At 39.5% G+C, this 22,361-nt stretch overlaps 1 protein-coding gene across 1 annotated transcript in view; it reads right to left on the minus strand.

Annotated features, from left to right (window-relative positions):
* LOC116737496 (A disintegrin and metalloproteinase with thrombospondin motifs 15) overlaps positions 1 to 17,711 on the minus strand; it is a 54,279-nt gene extending 36,568 nt beyond the window's left edge. The window contains exons 1-3 of the mRNA XM_032590672.1: positions 16,730 to 17,711; positions 10,708 to 10,840; positions 2,050 to 2,217 (exon numbers count right to left, since the gene is read on the minus strand). Coding sequence (XP_032446563.1) covers positions 2,050 to 2,217; positions 10,708 to 10,840; positions 16,730 to 17,641 — 1,213 coding nt within the window. The 5' untranslated portion in view covers positions 17,642 to 17,711. The remainder of the gene's footprint in view (positions 1 to 2,049; positions 2,218 to 10,707; positions 10,841 to 16,729) is intronic.
* Positions 17,712 to 22,361: the final 4,650 nt, after the last annotated feature.

Raw genomic sequence — 22,361 nt, forward strand, 5'->3', positions numbered from 1 at the left:
GGGCTAGTTGAAAAGAAAGCATCAGACTGAAGATTTTTATCGTCCAGTTTTTGGTAGAGAGAAAGAAAGTAGAAAATGATATATCATGCAAATGGAAATGATTGAGCTTGTTTTAATTTATCATGCAATTAGTTGATTTTATACTTATTGAGGCAGGCCTTATTGTTGCTGTGGATTCTCCTTTTTATTTGTTTTCTGTTTTAGGCATTCTCTATCTTCAACACACATGATTTCAATTGATGGCTTATTCACAAGCTTTTGTTGAACTGCCATTATCCGAATCACATTTGTTAAAGCAAGGAAACATCTAAAACCTGCAGGGCCGCATGCCTTGAGGACCAGGCTTAGGAAACACTGTTATAGGGTGTTGACTTGGGTTCTCTCATTGCTTCTTTCTCTTCTCTATTCCTACTTCCTTCTTTCTTTTGAAACTTTTTCTCACCTTTTCTTCTTTTTTGGTCTCTGTGAAAAAATATATGTATATATATGTATATATGTATCAAGAGGGGAATCATGACAAAAGCTGTAATGCTCCACTTGTGAACGTAAATCTATTTAGCCTCACATTGACACTTAGACAACAATTCTGAGTGCCACAGAGCCAGATAGAACATAAAAAAACAAGCCTGGACATATCAACCTCAGCATTGGAGGAAGAGTACATCCATGGTGGAGATTTACTGATTTTTATTTCTGTTTGGCCTGAATTATAAACAGGTTAAATCAATGCTTTGTAAAACATAATGTTTTCAAAATGAATGAGATATCTGAAGAGAGTTCTTAGTACACAGGGAAACATTCAACACAAATCGTTTAATTTATGAACAACCAACTTTTTGGTACTCTGGATAATTTAACAGGCATTACGTTGGTCTGCGCCTGTTGTCGGAACATGTTGTTTCCCCATCGACATGTTCCTCCTACAGCTTGTTTCTGGCTCATAACCAACACTATGCTTCTGACACAGAGGAACTATGGCAGCAGTAAAAGACCAAACATAACCGGCTGGAGGAACCACATCTCAATGGAGAAAGGCTGATCGATGTAACTCCGCCACAGTGAGTTGTAGGAACTCAGCAAACAGGAAGTTCTGGATTTTTCAAACATTTTGCAGGATCTCACAAAGTAAGTCAGGATATATTTATCATTATTCTCCATGTCCCTAGCGGGATTCAGTACAGTTTTAATTTATTGGTTTTCTACAAGATGCTGAGTCAAAGGCATAGCGTACTGATCAGTTCAGCTGCTCTTATGCTTTAACTCTCATTATTTTTATCTCATTAATGACTTATCTGCAAGGCCAGCAACATCGATGGAGTGGAGCTGTTAGTTGACAGTGGTGTCAGAGAGAAGGATGCAGGCCATCTTGGACAACGAGTCTCATCCACTGAATGACGTGTTGGCCGGATACAGCAGCACCTTCAGCCAGACTCATTTTGCCAAAGTGAACCACAGAGCAATACAGAAAGTCATTTCTGCCTGTTGCCATCAGGTTTTACAATGCCCAAGTCTGAGTAACTTAAAATGAATTTTCTCTGCGCTCATTTATAGATTATTTATAGATTAACATATTTGATGGGCATGCTTGTTATTTATTTATAATCAGTCATATTGAATTACTTACAGCACTCTTAGGTGTATATATTTCTTCTAAGCTTTATCTCTTATGGTTATATTCTATTAATATTATTCAACACCTTACATGGAGTAGTTTGTCAACTAATAAGCAATTTCCCCTTGGGGATCAATAAAGTAACTATTCTATCTCTTTACTAACTCTCTCAATTTTTTAACAAACAAAATGACAATTAAGTTAATGGCAAAATTTGATTTCTCAAGCCTTTCCTTTTTATTTTGAGTTGTCAGTCGGACTTTTAGTTTTAAAGTTTTTTTCTACATTTGAGGTTAGACTAGTTCTTTGTTATGTCTTGATGGATAATAAAATCAAGTTGCAGGTCATATTTTTATGGATGAAAAAAATTTAATTGCTAGCGGGCCACAGTGATGCCTGAACAAAAATGAGTCCATATTCAGAAAGCCTTGACTAACCATGACCTCTGTCCAGGAACTCTGTGATTATTGCTGCGCTGCACACTGACCAGGGCCGACTCCTGTCAATCTGAATCAGTGTGGGAGACATCATGTGGTTGTCCTTTAGCTTCCCAAATACCTCCTCACATGCCTTCACATTGTCATGGGGCATGTTAAAGATGTGGCCTGCAGAGAGAGAGGGAGCAGACACAACAGGGTCACGGCTTTGGCAGATACAACAAGTTCTGTTTCCACTTTACCTTCATTAGCAATACTTACAGGCAGATGCAACAAACGTATGATGACAACTCATAAAAGTAAAATATTTCTAATTACAAACATGATGTTGTCTAGCAGCACAACACAATACAGCAGCGGAGAACATATAGTATATATCCAGCATGACTTTGTGTCTGAATCAAAGTAAATATCTTCATTCTCTAAATATTTATTTTAACAGTCATATAAATTTATAAACTCAAAGTTTATGTTGTTTGGTCTTAAAGTGAACTGCTCTAAGAAGGAAATTGAGAAGTGATTTTCTCTCATTGAGTTAGATTTCTCCAGTTGAGTTTCAACCAGGCCAATCAGTGAACAGGAGGAGTTAGCAATGATTGGTGGCGAGTTTCTGTGCTGTTTTAGAACTGCAGTCTGCTTGTGGTTGTACAGTAGTTTGTCAATGGCAGCGAAGTGAACAAAGCCATTCTGGTAAGCGTCATAGAGCTTGCGCATTACATATGTCACAGCCAAACGTTGGCGATTGGGTAAAATCAACTTTGATCATTTCAAACGTCAACAGAATTCACACATTCAGCAAACAATCGTTTCTCAATAGCCAAGAGTTCAGACCCTCTGAATGAAGCAAAGTGTAGAACAAGGGGGTGGTTCTTACCAGGCTACTAGAGACAGGAAACATCTGGTGGCGCGAAAAAACAACCAGTGAGTAGATGAAAAGGGAAGTCGAAGCAAGAAACAAGCAAGTTATGGCAAAGGGAAGGTGTAGACTAGGAATAAGGCAAGGTCTTGTGCTGTGCTCCTGAGCTAAGTACCCACAACCTGACAACTTATTTCTCCTTGACTTGATAAGTTAGTCGTTTGCCTGTTTTCTAGAAGGAGAACTCCTGCTGCACTGCTTGGCCTCAAGTGAAATGAGATACTTCAAAAACCTTCACATTTATTATGCTGGCCTCTTTTGCCCAACAATGAATTGAACTTCGACTTGTAAGGTCTTTAAAAGAGATTTTTTGGCCTTGATCTTTATATATGTCTTTATTGTGATGTTTTTTTGTTGTACTGTTATCCATACCTGATCCAGAAGAACATTTGGCCTGATTACACATCATGCAACAGCCCAACACCTAGTCACGGCGCTTTTATTTCAGTTGCCAAAAGTTGGCAAACCCACTTGATCACGGTCTTAACTTTAAACCAATTAGCAACATTGCAATGTTAGGGTTAGATGATTCATAGAATCATCTATGAATTATGCTGGGTCAGCCCTTTTTGAGAATCTTACATATGAGAAATTCAATCAAATTATTCCCAGGTGGTCTGAGTGACAAAGACAAGCATATGTGCCATCATGAACTCTGTTGCAAGCTCATGTACTCCAGAGTACATGGACTCCGGACTCAAGCCTCTGGTGAGCCATCCATTTCCACTAGATGTGAACTGTTGTTTGGTATTAGCTCTGTCTCCTGCATATGTGTTTTTTGTGGAAGTTATCTTGGTTACTAAGTGAGTCACATTTATGCATTAAAGTATACAAGCTTTAAGAGCCCCGGAGTTCCTGTAGAGTACCTGGTATTTGGGTATGTGTGACTCCTTGTGTTGTCTTGGGGTCAAAAGTGACACACTGCCATGTTTAGCTGTAGAAAAAGTACCTTAAACTAACTTTTTCCAACTTGCAATTTTATGACTTTTCCTAAAGGGACTAAATCATTTGAAAAAGTACTTTTTTTTGTTTATGTTTCCACGTGGGCTGTACACTACTAGGGTAAAACTTGGATCATTTTGGACCCAAAAAGTCCAAAATGACTCCATGGGTATGGTCTTTGAACTTTTGAAAAAAAGTTCAAAGGCTACAAACAAACTCTCTCTAATATAATTTTTTTATTGTCATATATGCAATGTTACTTACCTGAAATATTTTATTGTGATGTAATATCCTTGATTCATGCAGTTTTCTGTGCCACTCAAACTCTGTGGTAGCAATCAATAGGTCGATGTCCTTTCTGGCAGTATATGCCCAATGTCGCATACTGTCCTACATGTGCTAAATAGTTGATGTTGAAAGTTGTTCACAAAATCAAGTAACACTTTGTTTTGTAGTGCTATGAGAGAAGTATTTTTATATTTCTCTTCCTATAAGAAGTATATATATATATATATATATATATATATATATATATATATATACATATATATATACGGACATTGGGATGTCATTCGGACTAGAGAAGTGTGGTCGGCTGATCACAAAGAGGGGGAAGGTCATCCGCACAGAAGGGGTCTCACTCCCAGAAGGAACAATAGCAGACATAGAGGACAGTTACAAGTACCTAGGTATACCACAAGCAAATGGCAACCTCGATGAGGTCACAAGGAAAGGAGCCACAGCTAAATACCTCCAACGAATAAGGCAAGTCCTGAGAAGCCAGCTCAATGGCAAGAACAAAATCCGCGCAATAAACAGCTATGCCCTGCCAGTAATCAGATACCCTGCTGGAATAATTAGCTGGCCAAAGGAGGAGATAAAAGCCACTGATATTAAGACTAGAAAACTACTAACAATGCATGGAGGATTCCATCCCAAATCCAGCACCCTGAGACTGTACACGAGCCGCAAGGAAGGAGGCAGAGGACTAGTGAGTGTGAGAACCACAGTCCAGGACGAAACAACTAAGATCCATAAATACATCAGGGACAAAGCCCCAACAGACAATGTGCTCAGTGAATATCTCAGACAACAGGGAACGGAGGTTGAGGTGCCAGAGATACCATCATGGCAGGACAAGCCCCTACATGGGATGTACCACCAGCAAATAACCCAAGTGGCTGATATCAGTAAATCCTACCAATGGCTGGAAAAAGCTGGACTCAAGGACAGCACAGAGGCCCTCATCCTGGCCGCCCAGGAACAGGCCCTAAACACCAGAGCAATAGAGGCCCAGATATACCACACCAGACAAGACCCAAGGTGTAGGTTGTGCAAGGAGGCCCCTGAGACAGTCCAGCACATAACAGCAGGGTGCAAGATACTGGCAGGGAAAGCGTACATGGAACGACATAACCAAGTTACAGGCATAGTGTACAGAAACATCTGTGCAGAATATGGACTGGAAACCCCGAGATCAAAGTGGGAAACACCCCCAAAGGTGGCGGAGAATGCCAGAGCTAAGATCCTGTGGGACTTCCAGATCCAGACAGACAAAATGGTAATGGCGAACCAACCAGACATTGTCGTAGTGGATAAACAACAGAGGAAAGCCGTTGTGATAGATGTAGCAATACCAAGCGACTACAACATCAGGAAAAAGGAGCACGAGAAACTAGAGAAATACCAGGGCCTCAGGGAGGAACTGGAGAGGGCCTGGAAGGTGAAGACCACAGTGGTGCCTGTGGTCATCGGGGCCCTCGGGGCAGTCACCCCCAAACTGGACCAATGGCTACAACAGATCCCAGGAACAACATCAGACATCTCAGTCCAGAAATGTGCAATCCTTGGCACAGCCAAGATACTGCGCAGAACCCTCAAGCTCCCAGGCCTCTGGTAGAGGACCCGAGCTCAGAGGATAAGAACCACCCGCGGTGGGTGAGAAGGGAATTTTTTTATACTATTGCTGGAACCCCCAAGGCTCCAGCAATGCCCACGCTCTCGCCACCGCCGACGCTCTCATGCAGTTCCCCCAGCCGTCCACCAGGCGACACACACCGACGTCTTGGACAGTGCTCCCTGACGACGCACAAGCGCAGTCGAACTGAATTGGAAATTCAAGCTATTGGGCTCTTTAGAAACTAACAAAGTCTCTATCCTAGTAAGCATGTATGATTTACAGCAGTCTTACTCAAACTGTGGTAAGTGGACCATTTGTGGTGCGAGGGCACCCCCTAGTGGACAGAAATGAACTCCAGGACTACTTGTATGATCAGAGGAAGCCAAGTTATAGCAACTGGAACGGTTAGTGATAGGAATCGTTCCAGTTAGTCAGAACTGCTCTTTGCTTGGTGTTGTAACAAGCGCACGTTGTACTTAGAGAGAGTGCTACAGTTAACAGCAGTGGTTATTGAGGTTATGCAGCTGTGAGGGCTACTCAGTTGATTGCTTCTTAACTGGAAAAGCCCATAACTCTTGAATTGTAGGTAGTTAAAGGCTAGTTGAGTCTCCTTCAACACCAGCTTAGATAGATCATCTCTACTAGACTTGCTTCAGGGTAATACTCGAAGGCTTAGAGATTTTCTGGACCCGTTGGACGGAGACCTGGTCAGTAGTCAGTCCCTGGATGTTGTGAGGTTGAGGGCGGGGCTGACTATTGCATAACGACATTGGTAATGAATGATGCTCTGCTTTTAGGTAAACAGCTATTGTTATTTAAATTTAATTTTGTAAATAACTCAAAATGCCCAAGGAGATCTCTTCAGTGCTTTGTTGTGGCCAGTCACATTTACCAAACAGCACCACTCTTAAGATTAAGATGAACAAAGAAAAATACATGAGTGAAGAGTTTCATTTCAGGTTGTATCATATATTAAGATGTGTTATTGCAGGGGCAATTTTAAATTAAGTGGTCTTTGACAGCTTGTTAAATGGGTTAGCTGGCCTTCACCCTGAAAAAGTTTGAGAAACACTGACTTAGAGATGTATGCAAACTACAAGGGATTAGAATTTGCAATTCAAACATGATCACATGCTCCCGACAACAGCCAGTGTTGAAAGAAGGATTTATTATCTCAAACTGTGGTCCCTGGAGGATTTGTGGTCCAAGGGCATCCTCTACTGGACAGAAAACAACTCCAGGACTACTTATACGATCAGAGGAAGCCAAGTTATAACAACTGGATTACAGTTAGTTGTAGGAATTGTTCCAAGTTATTCCATTATTCCAAGGAAGTTATTCCATCTTGATGTTTAATGGTGAATGGCCAAATTTGAGGCTTGACCACGCTCACATGCTTTGACATTGGAAAATTCCTTTGATAACTTTTGACCTTCAATGCCTCAAGAATGTGCTAACTGAGTATGAAGCCTGGATCCCGAAAGCTGGAGGACGAGTTCGCTCAGATATGACGTCAATAAAACGTCAATAAAAGAGACAAAATGCAGCTTTGATTCAAAATAGCTGACTTCCTGTTTTGTTTGGACTATGGCTCCAAGAGACTTTTTTGTAGGTCCTTTTTTATTTATTTTGCTTATCCGTTCCAAGCTGCTTGCGGTTTTAATTTTTATCTTCTCTACTGTTTGTTCAATGAGCACATCAACAAAGAGACACAAACTACACCTTTTTATGTGACTGGAGTTCTGTTATGAATGGCAATGTTTTTCAAGAACAGTATTTGTATTTGTTGGAATGTAATTACTCTGTCATGCCATCACAACCAGACAGTTACCTAAAAAAGAAGTAATAACTAGGTATTATAGACACATTTGTCATTTTCACAACAATACCACAAAAGACTATAACAAATCTTTAAGTCCATATCACCCACCCCTACAGTCTTGGATGACTTGGAAACATCTAGAATGTTTCCAAGTCATGGACATAAATTTGCAATACTTACATCTCTGACCTGGTACTCTGTCTTGCTAGAAAAACCCTGTTTGTCACCAAATGGCTCCTGGATCATTCCAGGGTTATGGTCTGATGAGGGGGTTGACAAACAGGGCTTCATCAGAGAAAACTTGAGCCCAATCCTGTGAAGTCCAGTCCTAGTACTTCCTCATGAATGTCAATCTATCCTTGATTTTGAATACCCTCTTCAAGAGCAAAGCAGAACCAAAGTCACATTCCTTGTTTTTGTGCTCAAACTATGCAGAACAAAAATATAAACGCCCCATGTCAAATATTGTTGCCATGTGGAGTTAACATCTGTAAATGAGCATTTGCTGACATTTTATTGTACAAAAGTAATATTTCTCTTGATTTGTGAATAATTTTTAATCCAACTTGCTTCTCAGAGAGCATTACTCAGTGAGATGTGTTTTTTACTCAGCGCATGGGTGGGGCATGTCCACTGGGCGATCAGACAAAATGAGCAAAAACTGGACAATCCTTGGACTAGACAATAAAATTTCCACCCGAAAATGTCAAATTTTGTCACAAGTCATAATGCCTCAGATGTCTCAAGTTATGCAGGAGCATGCCATTGGCATGTTGGATGCAGGGACTTCCACCAGAGCAGTAGCTGCACGGTTCAATGTCCATAATTGGACCATTGGCCATTTAAGAGTTGGTTTCCAACAGACTGGCACTACTGCAAATCGACCTCATCCTCGTCGGCCATGTGTGACCACTCCAGCACAAGATCGCCACATCCGGCTCATCCATCTGCAGGATCGGCTAAATCCAGCGACACACACAGCTGATGATTCTATTGGTCTGCACAACAGACGCATCACACCTCAGACTGTCCGTAACCACCTATGAGAAGCCAACTTGGTCAAAATCAAATTCCTCAACCTGACCCCTATCATGTTCAAAGGACTGTCAATCCACTACAAATGGGCATACCACAATGTTATCAATGCTGATATGAAGATCAGTAATCACTGAAAATATATTTTGAGTTTCTCTATATATTGTGAAACCCAAATGATCATAAAACTCTCATATTTGACATGGGGCATTTATATTTCTGTTCAGTGTAGACCAGGGGTCACCAACCTTTTTGAGACTGGGAGCTACTTTACGGGTACAGAGTAACACGAAGGGCTACTTATTTGATACAGACAAATTTTCTTGGCTCAGCCTTTATAACAATAATACATATACATATATATAATTACATGCGGATTAATTATATTAATGTTAGGGACTACTCACATAGTTATCAGTAAGGGCAGCTATGGTTAATTGCTATTATGTGACCAGAAGTTCTTAGTTCAAAGTTTTAAGTTTGATTCCCTTTTCTGTGTGATTCTAAATTGCCCACAAGTGACTGAGTATGAATTATTCTAGTTGCGCCTGCAGCTGTACAGCTGTACGCAGTATGAGAACCTTGAGATATTCCTTTGCATAAAAAAAGAAAAGAATAGTTACTGTATGTTTTATTATCTAACCCTCTTTACTATTAACAAAATTGTGGAGAAAAAAAATATATTCTGAGTCAAAGCATCTTGTACGTAGAGCACATCAGTGTGAGTCTGTGGGGGTGGGCGCAAAAGACTCAATCTTATTGGTCACTCAGTTTATTTTTATTAATTTGGCACTTTTTCTGTGAGCTAAAAATGAACGAGCTCCTCCTGTTGGACTAAGGTCCCGCCTGAGCTTCTTACGGTTCTGACGGGTCGCCAGTTTATTAGCCTTTTTGTGGTTTCGAGAACTGAAAAGCTGACGGGTCACCTGTTGGCTGACACCAGCAGATGCCGAAAAAAAAAAAAGTTAGACAGATCGGAGAGTAGCATACCTGTACACCTGACCAGCACAAACCTAAACCACAAAAACAGCTGACTTTTTTTTTTTTTAAAAAAAAGATGCTAAATAATAAAGACATGAAAGCGAAGCCGACCCGTGTGATCCAAGGAAAGAGGGGATGTTGGTTCCCAGGTTCAGGTGGAGTCCAGAGGAGGAGAAGGTGATGCAACATTGATTGCTTAATTTCTACTCTTTTGGGGAACGTTTCGTCTGAGACGCTCAGTAGGAGCAGCAGATGTCTGCCATCCGGTGACCCGCCAGAACCGCGCACACGGTAAAAAGCTCAGCCGGGATCCAAACAATCGCTGATAGGACTACGAATGGGATCAAACTCCACTCATTCATTTTTAGCTTACAGAAAAAGCGCCAAGCCACCAAATAAAAGTAAACTGACCAGTAACATTTAGGCTTTGATGTGCCCTTTGACCTCCACAGACTCGCTACGTAAAAGATGTTTTGACACAAAAGAATTTTTTTTTCTCCACAATTTTGCTAATAGTAAAGAGGGTTAGATAAGAAAAAGTCCAAAAGTTAATCTTTTCTTTTTTAAAGGAAAACCTCAAGGCACCAGAGTGGATGCAGCCGTACAGCTGCAGGTGCTGCTGCCCTCTGATAATATCCTGCAGGCGTCTGAGCATAATTCTGAACTTTAACCCTAGAAAAGAGTTGTGTACATACCTACAGCAAATTTTAAACGTTTTCATAATTCACTTTTAAAAATATTCTAAAAATAAACAAATGTTATTTCCAGGTAAAAACATTTAATTGAATATTTTTTTTGGCAGTGCTCCCTAATGACAATGGCTATTTTTAGAACTTGCTCGCGGGTGACTGACAAGGTCCCCTCGGGCTACCGGGTGCCCGAGGGGACCATGTTGGTGACCCCTGGTGTAGATGATTAAATCTTATTCTGATTCTGAAAGGTGTGAAGTTTTCAAACCAAGTCAGTCTAGGTACCAATGAAACAAGTATAATAGGAAGATACAATAAGGGCCCAGAATTGACCTATTGTCTGAAAAGGATAAGCAACAACCAACTATTTTACCAAGCTCATGGGCTGTTGTGAAGGCAGAGGGTAAGCCATCATCCTCAATGACAGAACAACTTCTCTTGGGGTCACAAATGGTTCCAACATCAGCCATCCCCAGTGTGTCACAGGTTGTGGCTCCGCAGAGATCCTGATGGTACAGAGACAAAGTGGTTACCTCTCAAGAACCTGATTCAAGATTTTATTTTGACGCTTTAAGATGTTTGGATTTTTTAGCATGAGCTGTCAAAATTTTATAACTGGACACAGCATCATGATGAGGTGGACGTAGGACCCAAATGCAGAGACGGAAGTGGCAGCTGACTAAAGGGGCGCCATATAGGGGGGAAAAGTTATGATAACTATAAGGGGCCCTGACCAATAGGGGGCCCTCCACAATTTTTTATTTTTTGCTTATAGAAATAAAAAAAAATAAAAAATGGGGCCCTGTCAATTACAAAATTAATCATACTGTATTTTCGAAGATTATTTTTAGCAGTAAAAAATAAATGTCCCCCCTCCCAGACCAAAAAGTACACATTTGTCCTGAACCCCCCTGGATCTGCATGAAATGGTTCGTTCCTGCTTAGCTTGACGGTGACGGTGTTCAGCAGCAGTCAGAAGACAAGAATGACTGTGGCAGTTACTGTGCTGCTAAGAAAAATAATAAAGTCAGGTTTTCAAAAAATAGAGAGACAGAGAGAGAAAAATGTAAAAGTGTCAATTTGTAACCCAGTTTTTCTCCAAGAGACGTGGGTAGACTGTGTGAGATTATCAACCATTTAGCATAGTTAGCTTAGCTACAGACTGTTTGCCTCCATTTCACTAGCATTTAATGAATTAAGGAAAGAAATTACCAACATATTCATGTATTGAACTTGTCCCTGTATCTTTTACCACATTTAACAACAGATGAGTCAGTCAGCAGCAGCTCTAACTCACGTCCCCCCTGACCCGTCCTCTCCTAAGTGAAATTAAAGCTGCAGTATGTAACTTTTATATATATATTTTTTTTTTACATATTTGTTAAAACTGTCATTATGTTGTGACAGTATGGTATGAGAGATAATCTGTGAAAAATCTATTTCCTCTTCCTTCTCCCAGTACTATCTAGAAACAGCTAATCTGAGACAGGAGAGTTTTAGTGCTGTCAATCATAATCTCATGTGGCTGCTCATCCCTATGCTGTAGCTAGCGCAGCCTGTTGTGAATGCTCAGTCTAGTTAGCATAGCTACCAATGACAGCAGATAGACATTTTTCCTGTAATGATAAGTTGTTTTTCCACCATTAGCACATTTAGCAGTGAGTGAATGAGGTTGATTGACAGCGCTAAGACCCTCCTACTGGTTCTGATTGGTTGTTTTGGCCAGAACGTTGCATTACTAGCAATAGTAATTCAGGGAGCAGGTGGAGGAGATTGATTGTTTTCACAGATTATCTGTCTCATAACAAACTGTCACAACATGGTGACAGCTTTAACAAATATTGAGAAAACATATTTTTTATTAAAGTTATATACTGCAGCTTGAATAAAATGCAACTACAAAGCATTTTATGAGAAGTCTGGATTGTTTCATGTATATTTTGCATGGTGCCTATGACTGTTGCTGGTTGTTAGAAAAATTATCTAAGTTCATTTCATATTTGAAAGGCTATGTTTTCATATTATTATTCTGTTTGTTGTTTACTTGGCTCCTTTCTTTTGTGATAAACTATTAACTGTTTTTTGGATGTTTGTCTGGAGGCTAGAAACATTTACACATTTCTTTGTTATCAGCTGCCTGTGAAAGTGATTTGTAATGGTCAGCTTCATGCCCTTGTAAGGGCATGTCCATAAAAGGTTCCAGAACAGCTTGTGGTAAAGATTATTGATCAATTGTTTGTGTGACTGTGTGAAAAAGCCCAACCTCCTTCCTTGTAATCATAATAAAAGGCAGTTGGGGACTGAGAGCCGGCGGAGTTGATCACAGACAGTGTTTGACGGCGGGTTCTCCGAGTCTGGCTCTGCTCCCCTCTTCTGCAGAAAAGTAATTTGTGTCTCTGGTTGATTCCTTGCAGGTTATGAACTAAAATAGACCCAACACTGGTGGGGAGAGACATTTCAGTAATCTAAAACTAATAGAACAAATTTAAGCAACCTACTTGCATAATGTATGTGGACTGTTGCATATAAAATTTATGAGCAGTAAATATTGTGCTAGTTATCAGTATTGGACCAAAGAAAGCAAGACAGTTGCAAGCCTTTAAAATTGTGACACTTTTGATAGGTCAGATAGACTCAAAAAATTGTAACAGCAGCTGCATGGGGAAGGGGGGGGGCAATTAAATTTTTTGTCATGGGGCCCAAGATTCCTGGCAGCGCCCCTGACTGAATATGATGAGTTAATGAAAAAAGATAAAGTACAACAACTTACAAAGAAACCACAGAAGCCATGGCAAAACAAAAATAATAACTAAACAAAACTAAACAGAATACAATCACTAACAACAAATAACAGCACAGCTAAATTTGGCTAACCTAAACACCCAAAGTGAAAATAAAGAATTTTGAACTCTAGATACTGTCATGATGTGTGGCATGATGGACCCAAATGCAGCAAGCAAGAGACATGGTAGAGTTTGAAAATGTAATGAAAACGATTAAAGAATCAAACATGCAAAGTATGAGAGTTCAGGGAAACAAAATCCAAAAACGAAGCCGAACTAGGGACATGTTGAGATAACAATGAGACCGGGGAGAAATGAGAAAAGTGATGAAAACGGACTGGCGATTTGTGACAGAGAATCAAGAACTTAAATACTGTGAGGTTGAGAGTGGGAACAATGGGCCTGGCCTCATGAGCCTGGTTGGAGCAGGAGTCAGGCTGAGGGCAGAGGACAAGGTGGAACAGGGAACTGACAGGAAACACAAAGACACAAGGGAGCTGGAAATAATTCTAACACTAAAGAAACACTAAGACTAAAGAAAACATGCTCAACTAGAAAGAGACAAAGACATGAGGAGAAACTATTAAAGAACTAAACAGAAACAAGGCTGAACTAATAATAATAAAACTCAGAAACACAGAAACTAGAATAACCAAAAGGACTAAACAAAGAAATAAAAATAGAAATAAAAAAAGAAATAAACCTCACTAGAAACACTGTGAGAGATAGACGTAGACTCAGACATAAAAGAATAACTAAACCTAGAGTAACTAGAAAACACTACAATGAGACTGAAATAAAGAAACAAGAATGAGAAAGATCTAAGAAAAAATCAGTAACAACATATAATCAAGAAGAGTAAAACAAAAAGTCAACCAAAACATAACTGATAAATAAAAAAATGAACAGGAAAAACACAGAAGTACAAAAAACCAAACCCAAACACCCAGTGTCTTAACAATTACAAATATTCACTTAAATAAAAAAACGTATCAAATCAAAGATAATACAAATTCCCCCTTGCCAGCAGGAATTAGTGGTGCAGTCCAATCAGCATTTAAGCCTGCTGATCCGCGGCCCCGTCTTTTGTCTGGCCAATCCAAAGCAGGTAAGAACCGGCAAAAAACCCAACAAGACTTAATATTAAGCAAACAAAATTAACTTTAAGTTGTGTGCTGCCAACAAATAGAACAAATGTATCCAAATCAACTAATCAACATTTTATTGAAATGAAAAGGTTGTTGTGTTTGTATGAAAAAAATAAATTGTGCATCAAAAAGAGTTACTTACTTAAGCATGTGGCCCTGGGCCATCACAGGCCTTTGTGAATTAATTAGTAAAAGTACGTTGCTAGATAGACAAGGAGTCAAGACTAGATAAGATGAAAATACTATCACTACTACTACCATATCAATTTTTTGCACTAGTCAGAGGGTCCCTACGGCCCCCCAGGGTTTCAGGGGCCCCATAAATGCTAATATTTTAACACAGATCACAGATACATAAGTGTAACATTTGTTTATTATCAATGCTGCTATATTTGGTTTAATGGTTTCAGCATACATAAATTAAAATATTTTAAATTGTTTAACATTTATATGTAAGATTTTAAGGAGCTGGCAAGTTGACTTTGTAAAAGTTCAAATAACAATATTCATAGTTAGATTGTTTTGTTACCATAGCAACAATCTGATGCTGTGAGTTTAATCTTTGAGTATGAGCTGTTTCTTCACAAATACAAATTAATAAACTGTAATTATAACGGATTGTTTTCAGGTTGGCCAGTTAATCTACTCTCTCTCTCCCAGATTAAATCGAACACAGAAGCTGTTAGAGATGCTGATGTTCTTAGCAGCAAGAGGGGCCCCTAAGTCAAATTCTGCTCCAGGCCTCATAAAGGCTCGGACCGGCCCTGCATGATGAGTTAAATGCGCTGCACTGCGCATAGATTTGTATTATAAACTATAATACATAGTTTAACAAAAACAAACACAATATTAAAATACACAAAATATACAATAAGTACAAAATAGGATTTAAATGTTAGGATCCCGGGTTGTTAAGTTGTTTTTGTAGTTTGATTTGATTCTAGTTTCATTATTATTTTGTCTTCTTATTTTGGTTAGATCTGTCTTATTCATGTTTTTCTTGATGAAGTTCTTAGTGCTTCTAGTCATGTTTATATCTTGTTCATAGTTATTCTGTAGTGCCAGATTTATTTCCTTCTACCCTGGGTACTCTCCCTCGCCCCCTGTGCCACTTTCTCTCTCTCTGTCAATCTCTCTCTTCTGCTTTCCCCTCACACCTGTAATCAGTTAGCTAATCAGTTGAGGTCTTTTGTTCAGCATTCAACCTCCCAGTATTTAAGCACCTTTATCTCAGTAAATCCTCACCAGTTCCTTTCATTTCCTCCTGTCCCTTCCTCGGTCCCCATGTTCTCCTTGTGTCCCCTTGCTGGTTTGCTTCTTGTGTAGTTTTGATTTTGTTCTTACTCCTTGTTTCTCCATGGATTTTTGTAAGTCTTTGTCCTCATATTTCCTTTAAATTCATCATCATCTACTCTTTGCCTCTGTCGTTGGGATCGGGGCCAACCTACAAATTGTCTTGTTTATTGTCTTCTACAGAATAAATAAATATGGAAGAAACCACAAACAACTTGTCTGTCACACCTCTGTAACCGGGTTTGTGACATGTGCATGATTTTTAGCCCTGTGTGTCTCCATGTTGCCATGTCATTGACCAATAACTGACCACTGACCTTGACCGATTAGCCAGGTATAAAAAGAAATTGATAGATTAGTCATTTTAATCCACATATGACATGTTTAGTAATTGTTGTGGGAGCTTCTTCTCATCCCACTTTTTGGAAGCCTTAACATTAATCACTTTCATCCATTTAGAGTTGGCAAACCTAAGCAACCTGCTGTGTGAAGACGGCCATATTTGAATGAACCCAGCAGTGTTTTACAGCGCAGCTGGAGATCAAGTTTCTGAACTGAAGCTGAAAAAATAAAGTTGCTTAACAGCCTGGATGAAATACAAAATGGTCACATGCAATCCAGCAAGAATTTTCAAGCACAATATGAGCAAAAATCTGCAAAGTAGGAGGATGTGAATAATTATTTGCCCAGATTCCAACCATTATAAAAAGAGGAAAAAAATAGTGCAGTTTACTCAAAGATGCAACATCTAACACAGCAGTCTGCAAGCTGCAAGTGGCTCTGTGGAGCTTCACAGTGGCCCTTATTCATTTGGATAAAAAAGTGCAGAACAAACAAATTTTATTTTGTATGGAAAAAATCCTGCATTAAACTTCCACAAAGGAACGACACAAATATCAATAATGTTTTTGTTTTTTTACCCATTATTACGTTTTCAACTGAAGGTTTTTTGTGTGTTTAAATCATTAAAAACATCCCATAGAAGAAACTGAAACTATCCTCTTTTTAAAAGTGACCCAAAGTTTTCTGTAGTAGATACTCATTAAAAAGTCTAAGTTACCAAATATTATGCGACATTTGTGGCTATAAACGAGTTTAACGCAGCTGGACTGAGGGTGAGACTAAAACATGGCTGTCGGGGTGAAACTCGGCTTGCCTCTGTGGTACCCACCTGCTTGGTGAACAGGATGGCCGTGTCCCAGTACTCTGGGTGCTTATCGTTGGGTTTATTTAACTTCTTCTGCCAGGAGCAGAAGTTGCGAAGAGTCAGAGCAGCGTTGCTGGAAACCTTTGGGCCCTTGTCAGCTTCATTTATCACCATGAACCCCACCACCACTATGTTGATGGAGTTCAGTATGCTGGGGTGTTTATACAGCCTGGCCGCCACTGACATAAGGGTCAGGAGGTAATGCTCGAGGTCAACCCCGTGGAATGCAACCATGGACTGATCCGCCACCACCATCACCTCCACGAACCTGGGGATGGACACGAACCTCTTGGACCTGCCCAGGGATTTCAGCACGCTTTCCGTGAAGCCACCGGCGTCCAGCTGATCCAGGTGTTTGTATTTCTCCATGGAAACGCTGAAGTTAGTGTCGGGTGTGACTCCACACCTGCTGGGGAAGTTGGCCCCTGGATGCCCGGAGCTCATTCTGCGGCTGATCCTGTGCGTTTTTTCCAAAATGTGTCCATATTCAGCTGCTGTGTCCTCGGTGCTTGCAGTGATGAAATACTCCATGCCTTTATAGGTGAAGCCCCCCCGTAAACCTTCGCACAGGCTGACCGCCACAAAGGAGTCCGGGTCTGCGTTAACGTCCCCGGAGTAGAAGCATTCCCTGAGGCCAGATGAAGCCCTGGATGCTGCAGATCCGCCGCCAGTGGCCAGGAAAGTGGAATCTGGTGTGAGGTGGAGGTAGAAGTCCTGTCTGAATGCGCTCAGTTTGAAACCAACACTCGCTCCTTTCGGATGCTTTTCATGCTCAAGGCGAAAAGGTTTGCAGAAATCTACCTCCATGCATGATGTTAGAGTCAAACGAAGCGTGAACGCTGTGAAAAAAAGTAAAAACGCAGGAAACGCAGCCATTTCTGCGTCAAACTGAGCCGCTGCGCTCCAGTCGCGCGGGTCTTTCTAAACTTCTGCCCACGCGCCTCCTTCCAGCTTCTTCTCATCCATCTTACACAGTTTCCACTCTGGCCACGATCCTCTCCAACTGCAGAGCTTTATAGCTGTCTGCTGTCCAGTGAAACCTGAGAGCTTTAACTCTCCACATTACTTTGTTTCTGCATTTCATGTAAATCAGGAACTTCAGCTTCTAATCCTCCCTGCTGGATCAGAACGAAAGGAATGAAGCCTGGTATGTATGTACGTAAAATGTGAAATATGCTATTTTTCTTATTGTATTCAAATGTGCTGGTTTTTTTGTTTGTTTGATTTTTTTTACAGAATTTTTCACAAATATCAACTTCTTCTTTTTGCAAACATAATTGGTTTCATAAACACAAAACCCAGAAATAAAATACTTACTCCTTCAACATCGCTGTAGATATTCTACAAAACTGAGAAGTTGTCTGTTTTCAGAAGGTGATGTTTGCGGCTCTAAAGTATTTGAAGTTGTACTGAGTAAAACGGCTTGTAGGACAGCAAAGGTTCAGATTCCTGAGCTGAACTGAGGCTTCGCACTGCAACCAGTGCAGAGCTGCCTCAGGAATGGCAGCAAGGCCGTGTTGAGTGTTTCTACAGGCACTTTTAAATGCTGGCCTGGTGTCAATCAGGCCAGCATTTAAAGTCCAGGACTGGACTGCAGGGAGGTCAGGTTCTGGTGTTCTCTATGGTGAAACCTCCTCAGGTTGTTCTGGACATCAGGAGAAAAAGCCTGCTCAAAGTGAAGCGTCCACTCACTTTGCTTAATGATCCAGAGTGATTAGATGATGAACAAGGATTTTTCATATGCCATATTATAAGGCAAAGTGATTACTAATTGACCCTGGAGTCCAACATTGAAATTTTTGTCTCTTTGGCCAGAAAATTTACCAGATTTTAATCCCATTCAAAACCTAAAGAAGCTTTACAGAAACATAAAGTGTTTTTCATTGGAAGCTTATGGAACAAGAGGTTTATTAGTGCAGTGCAGTAATAAGAAGCAGCAGGAAAAGAGATCTAACATTATCAGTTTCAAAGGTTATGGACCACAATTTGGATGACAGCAATTAAAACAAATCAAATGTAATTGCGGGGAAACAGCGACACCAACAGGTGACAGAGTTTTTTTGCTGTCGTCTTCCGCCATCTGCTGTTAGAAATATGACAATGTGCCTAGTGAAGGTTGGTTTTGGATTTTGAAGTGTTTGTGTTGATTTACATGATGCAGGTAGCAGCTTTGCTTTGCTCTAACAGCACAAGAGAAAATCCTCCACAGTATCAGAGCTGACATGTTTCTGACCTGAACCTCTGTGTGTGTTCACTGTCTAGTCCAAATTAAAACGAAACCAAAACCAGAAAATAACAGCCTTGGCTCGGTCACAGCGGCTCTGAACACTGATACTCTTTTACTCCTTCTACAAAAATAAATAAAAAATATTTAAATAGATTTATAAGAATAAACTTTAATGAATGCTTCTGGTTGCAATTTATTAAGTTAAAAAATGAATAGTTATCTATCTATCTATCTATCTGTCTGTCTGTCTGTCTGTCTGTCTGTCTCTTGACAGACAGACAGACTTGTACTAAAACACTTGTACAAAATGACAATATTTATAATAAATGCTCTATATTTCCTCCATCCATACGTCTGTCCTGCTTATCCCTGGGCGTCTGGAGCTGGTGCACAAGGTCAGCAGTGCATCACAGACAAGAACTATTTGTTTATTTACAATGTATTAATCAAATGGATGTAAGATGTATTTGTACAATCAACAGTTTAGAAACATAAGGATAAAAGTACATATTTAAAAATTTCCCAACTCAAAATATGAGATAATATAAATTGAACACCTACAAACTAGATTGACAATATACCTGATTGACAAGGACATATTTTCTTGTGCTGGCTGCAGATATTACTATGTACAGACAAATTTTATGAGTGCAGAGGATTCTCTCTGTGAAAAAACGATGAGGATCTTCACTGTTTCTTCTGTCAAGTCATCTGGGTTTACCTCTGTGTTGAAAACCAAAACCAAAATGAAGAACTGGTTCAAGCATGACCAACCTCTGGAACAATAATACTGTTAAAAATTACATCAAACTATTGAAATCTGTCCTAGTAAGGTGACATTTAAACTTCAAATGAACCTTCTGCTTTTTAATGTTAATATTGTAATCCTCCTCCTTCATCTGGGTTTAGGATTTCCAAAAGAGACATTCTGGTGGAGTAAATGTATTTATTATTTTGCTGTCTGATCATGTGTGTTTAACAGTCTGAATGCAGAACAGACAACATTTGCTGTGAACACAGCTGGTAGGCTGTGTGTGCTGTTCCCTCTCCAGTATTTGTTTCCATGCTTTACCTCCCAAATCACAGTGCACAGTTTTCATAAGGCCTTACTGAAGTCTGACCACTTTTTTCAGTAACAAGTAATCTAACGCATTGCTATTTCAAATCCAGTGATCAGATTAAAGTTACTTATCCAAATCATTGTGCTTTACTATTGTTTTTTGTAATTCAATTTAATTTTCTTTACGCATCTTGGGGAGTGATTGCCATTTCTATGTGACAGTTATCAGCAATGAGAGAAACGTAAACAATGGAGGGAGGAGGGAGATGAGCATTTTGTTGCTGGGAAAACAGAAACTATTTTGAGTTTCTGTCGCCAACTCCGATTATTATAAGCAGCTGTGGGCTTTTTTTTTTTTAAAGTCGCTAGCAAAAGTAAGGAGTTGCGGGTTGCGCTTTTTGGGTTTGTTTTTGAACCTAAAGTTACTTATTTGGGCTTGGAAATAAGCAGAGACATATAATAAACCCCAGAATTTATCTGACATCCAATTAGTTTTAGTCAGGATCTCTCTGTCCATCATTTCCCGGATGATCCGTCCCGCTGTGTCTTTGTTAATGTCAAGTTAATATATGGACATCGAGCTTTGCGCTGCCCTCCAGAAAACTGTAAACATCGAGACTACTATGAACAGCGCAATAAACGTGAAAACAGCCACAAATGAAACGTAAAGTTGTGCAACTAAACACCATTAGAATTGTTAATATTAAGATAAATTAAAACAAATCTGTGCAGCAGCCATCCAAGTTGTGGAGCTGCAGGAGAAACTCTGGCTGCGCTGGGACAGCAAACGCAGGGCCGTAACACAACCTGGAGGCTGGGGGGTCTAAAATCTTATTTAGAGTTCCTATTTCCCTATTTTCCAGACAATAGTGGAACACACAAAAGTACTAAAGTTTTTATTTTTGTACTGTAACCATTAAAAAAATCTCCACTTCAGTTCAACCTTATAAGTAGAGACACATTGTTGAAGTTGCTATTATAAAATACAGTAGCTTACAATTAAGTATTGGCAAAGATCTATGTAATTTTCACAGCGTTGTTGTTAGCAGCTGCTGAAAGTAACTAAAAAAGTTACTTTTAATGTAACTTAGTTACTTTCCAAATCAAGTAGTCAATATTCTAAGTTACTTTTTCAAGGAGTAATCAGTAATGCAATTAAAGTTACTTTTTCAAAGTAACTATGACATCACTGATGCACAGTAACAAAGTTATTGGACTTTTCCTAATATGTTGTCATACAGAGAAGAAAGTGTTTTTGAAGATTTTTTTTTATTGCAGTGTTTGTAACAGCACTGCTAGAAATGTCTCCTTGTTGTGAAGGTTTTAGATAGAATCCCCTGAGATGAAGAAGACTCCAAGTTTCCTTGGATCATAATGAAAAATTGCCCTTCCAAAATAATTTTTTTTATTTAAAAAAAAAAGATCGCTTATCTGGTTTTATTTTTTCCCCATGCAATGCTTCCATGTTATAACATAAAGAAATGGCTTTATTATGTTGAAATTGACATTGACTTTGATTTCTGAATATGTCTGGGCTGGTTGTGGATGACGGGTGGGAACTAATAATTTTAATCTCCATTATTTTGAGTAGGAAAATGTATTTCCAAACAAGAATTTTTGAGGTAGGTAAAAACTGTGTCAGAACAAATTAAACTTGTTTTTAGAGGCTCAGCTGTTACAGGTGCAAGTTTGGGTTTTTTTCATATGCATCTTACACTGTCAATATGTGTTGTCCTTAAGGACCACACACTGTAAAACATTTGAAGGTGGTTTAACTTGAAAATAAAAGTCCACTTGCTGCCTTAAAAATGCAATTTAAATCAACAAGAAAATTGTTTTGGTTTTTACTCAGAAATTAAAGTTCATGAAGTTGATTTAACAAGAGTCAAGTTGTCTAATTTATTTTAAATTTATTAATCTTGAATTGTGAGTTTTAATTTAATGACACAATTTAAACAAAATAATTATTTCACAACATGTAAGAAAAAACTGTGCAGCTTGCTGCTGCTGCCCTCAGCTTCCTAAAGGAAACAATGAATGACACGTAGCTCTGGTCGGACTGTGTGATCCGATAAGTACTTCTGTAGCTCTGTGTCCAGTCCGGTCTTCGTCTGAGGCAGCAGTGGCGCTGCCGGTTCTACTGCAGCAGAGGTACGTTAGCATTTTAAAAAGCTTCCAGTGCTGCCTGTCTCTGTCTCCCAGTGTTTTTTGCTCCAGCACCAGCAAGATTTAGGCACTTTGTTAATAAAAGCGCCTAAATCTTGCTTTTAGGTGCTTTTAAAAGAGCTTTGAAAAGCGCTTTTAGGCAC

This window comes from Xiphophorus hellerii, chromosome 18 (genome assembly GCF_003331165.1).
Source record: "Xiphophorus hellerii strain 12219 chromosome 18, Xiphophorus_hellerii-4.1, whole genome shotgun sequence".
NCBI classification, from domain to species: Eukaryota; Metazoa; Chordata; class Actinopteri; order Cyprinodontiformes; family Poeciliidae; genus Xiphophorus; species Xiphophorus hellerii.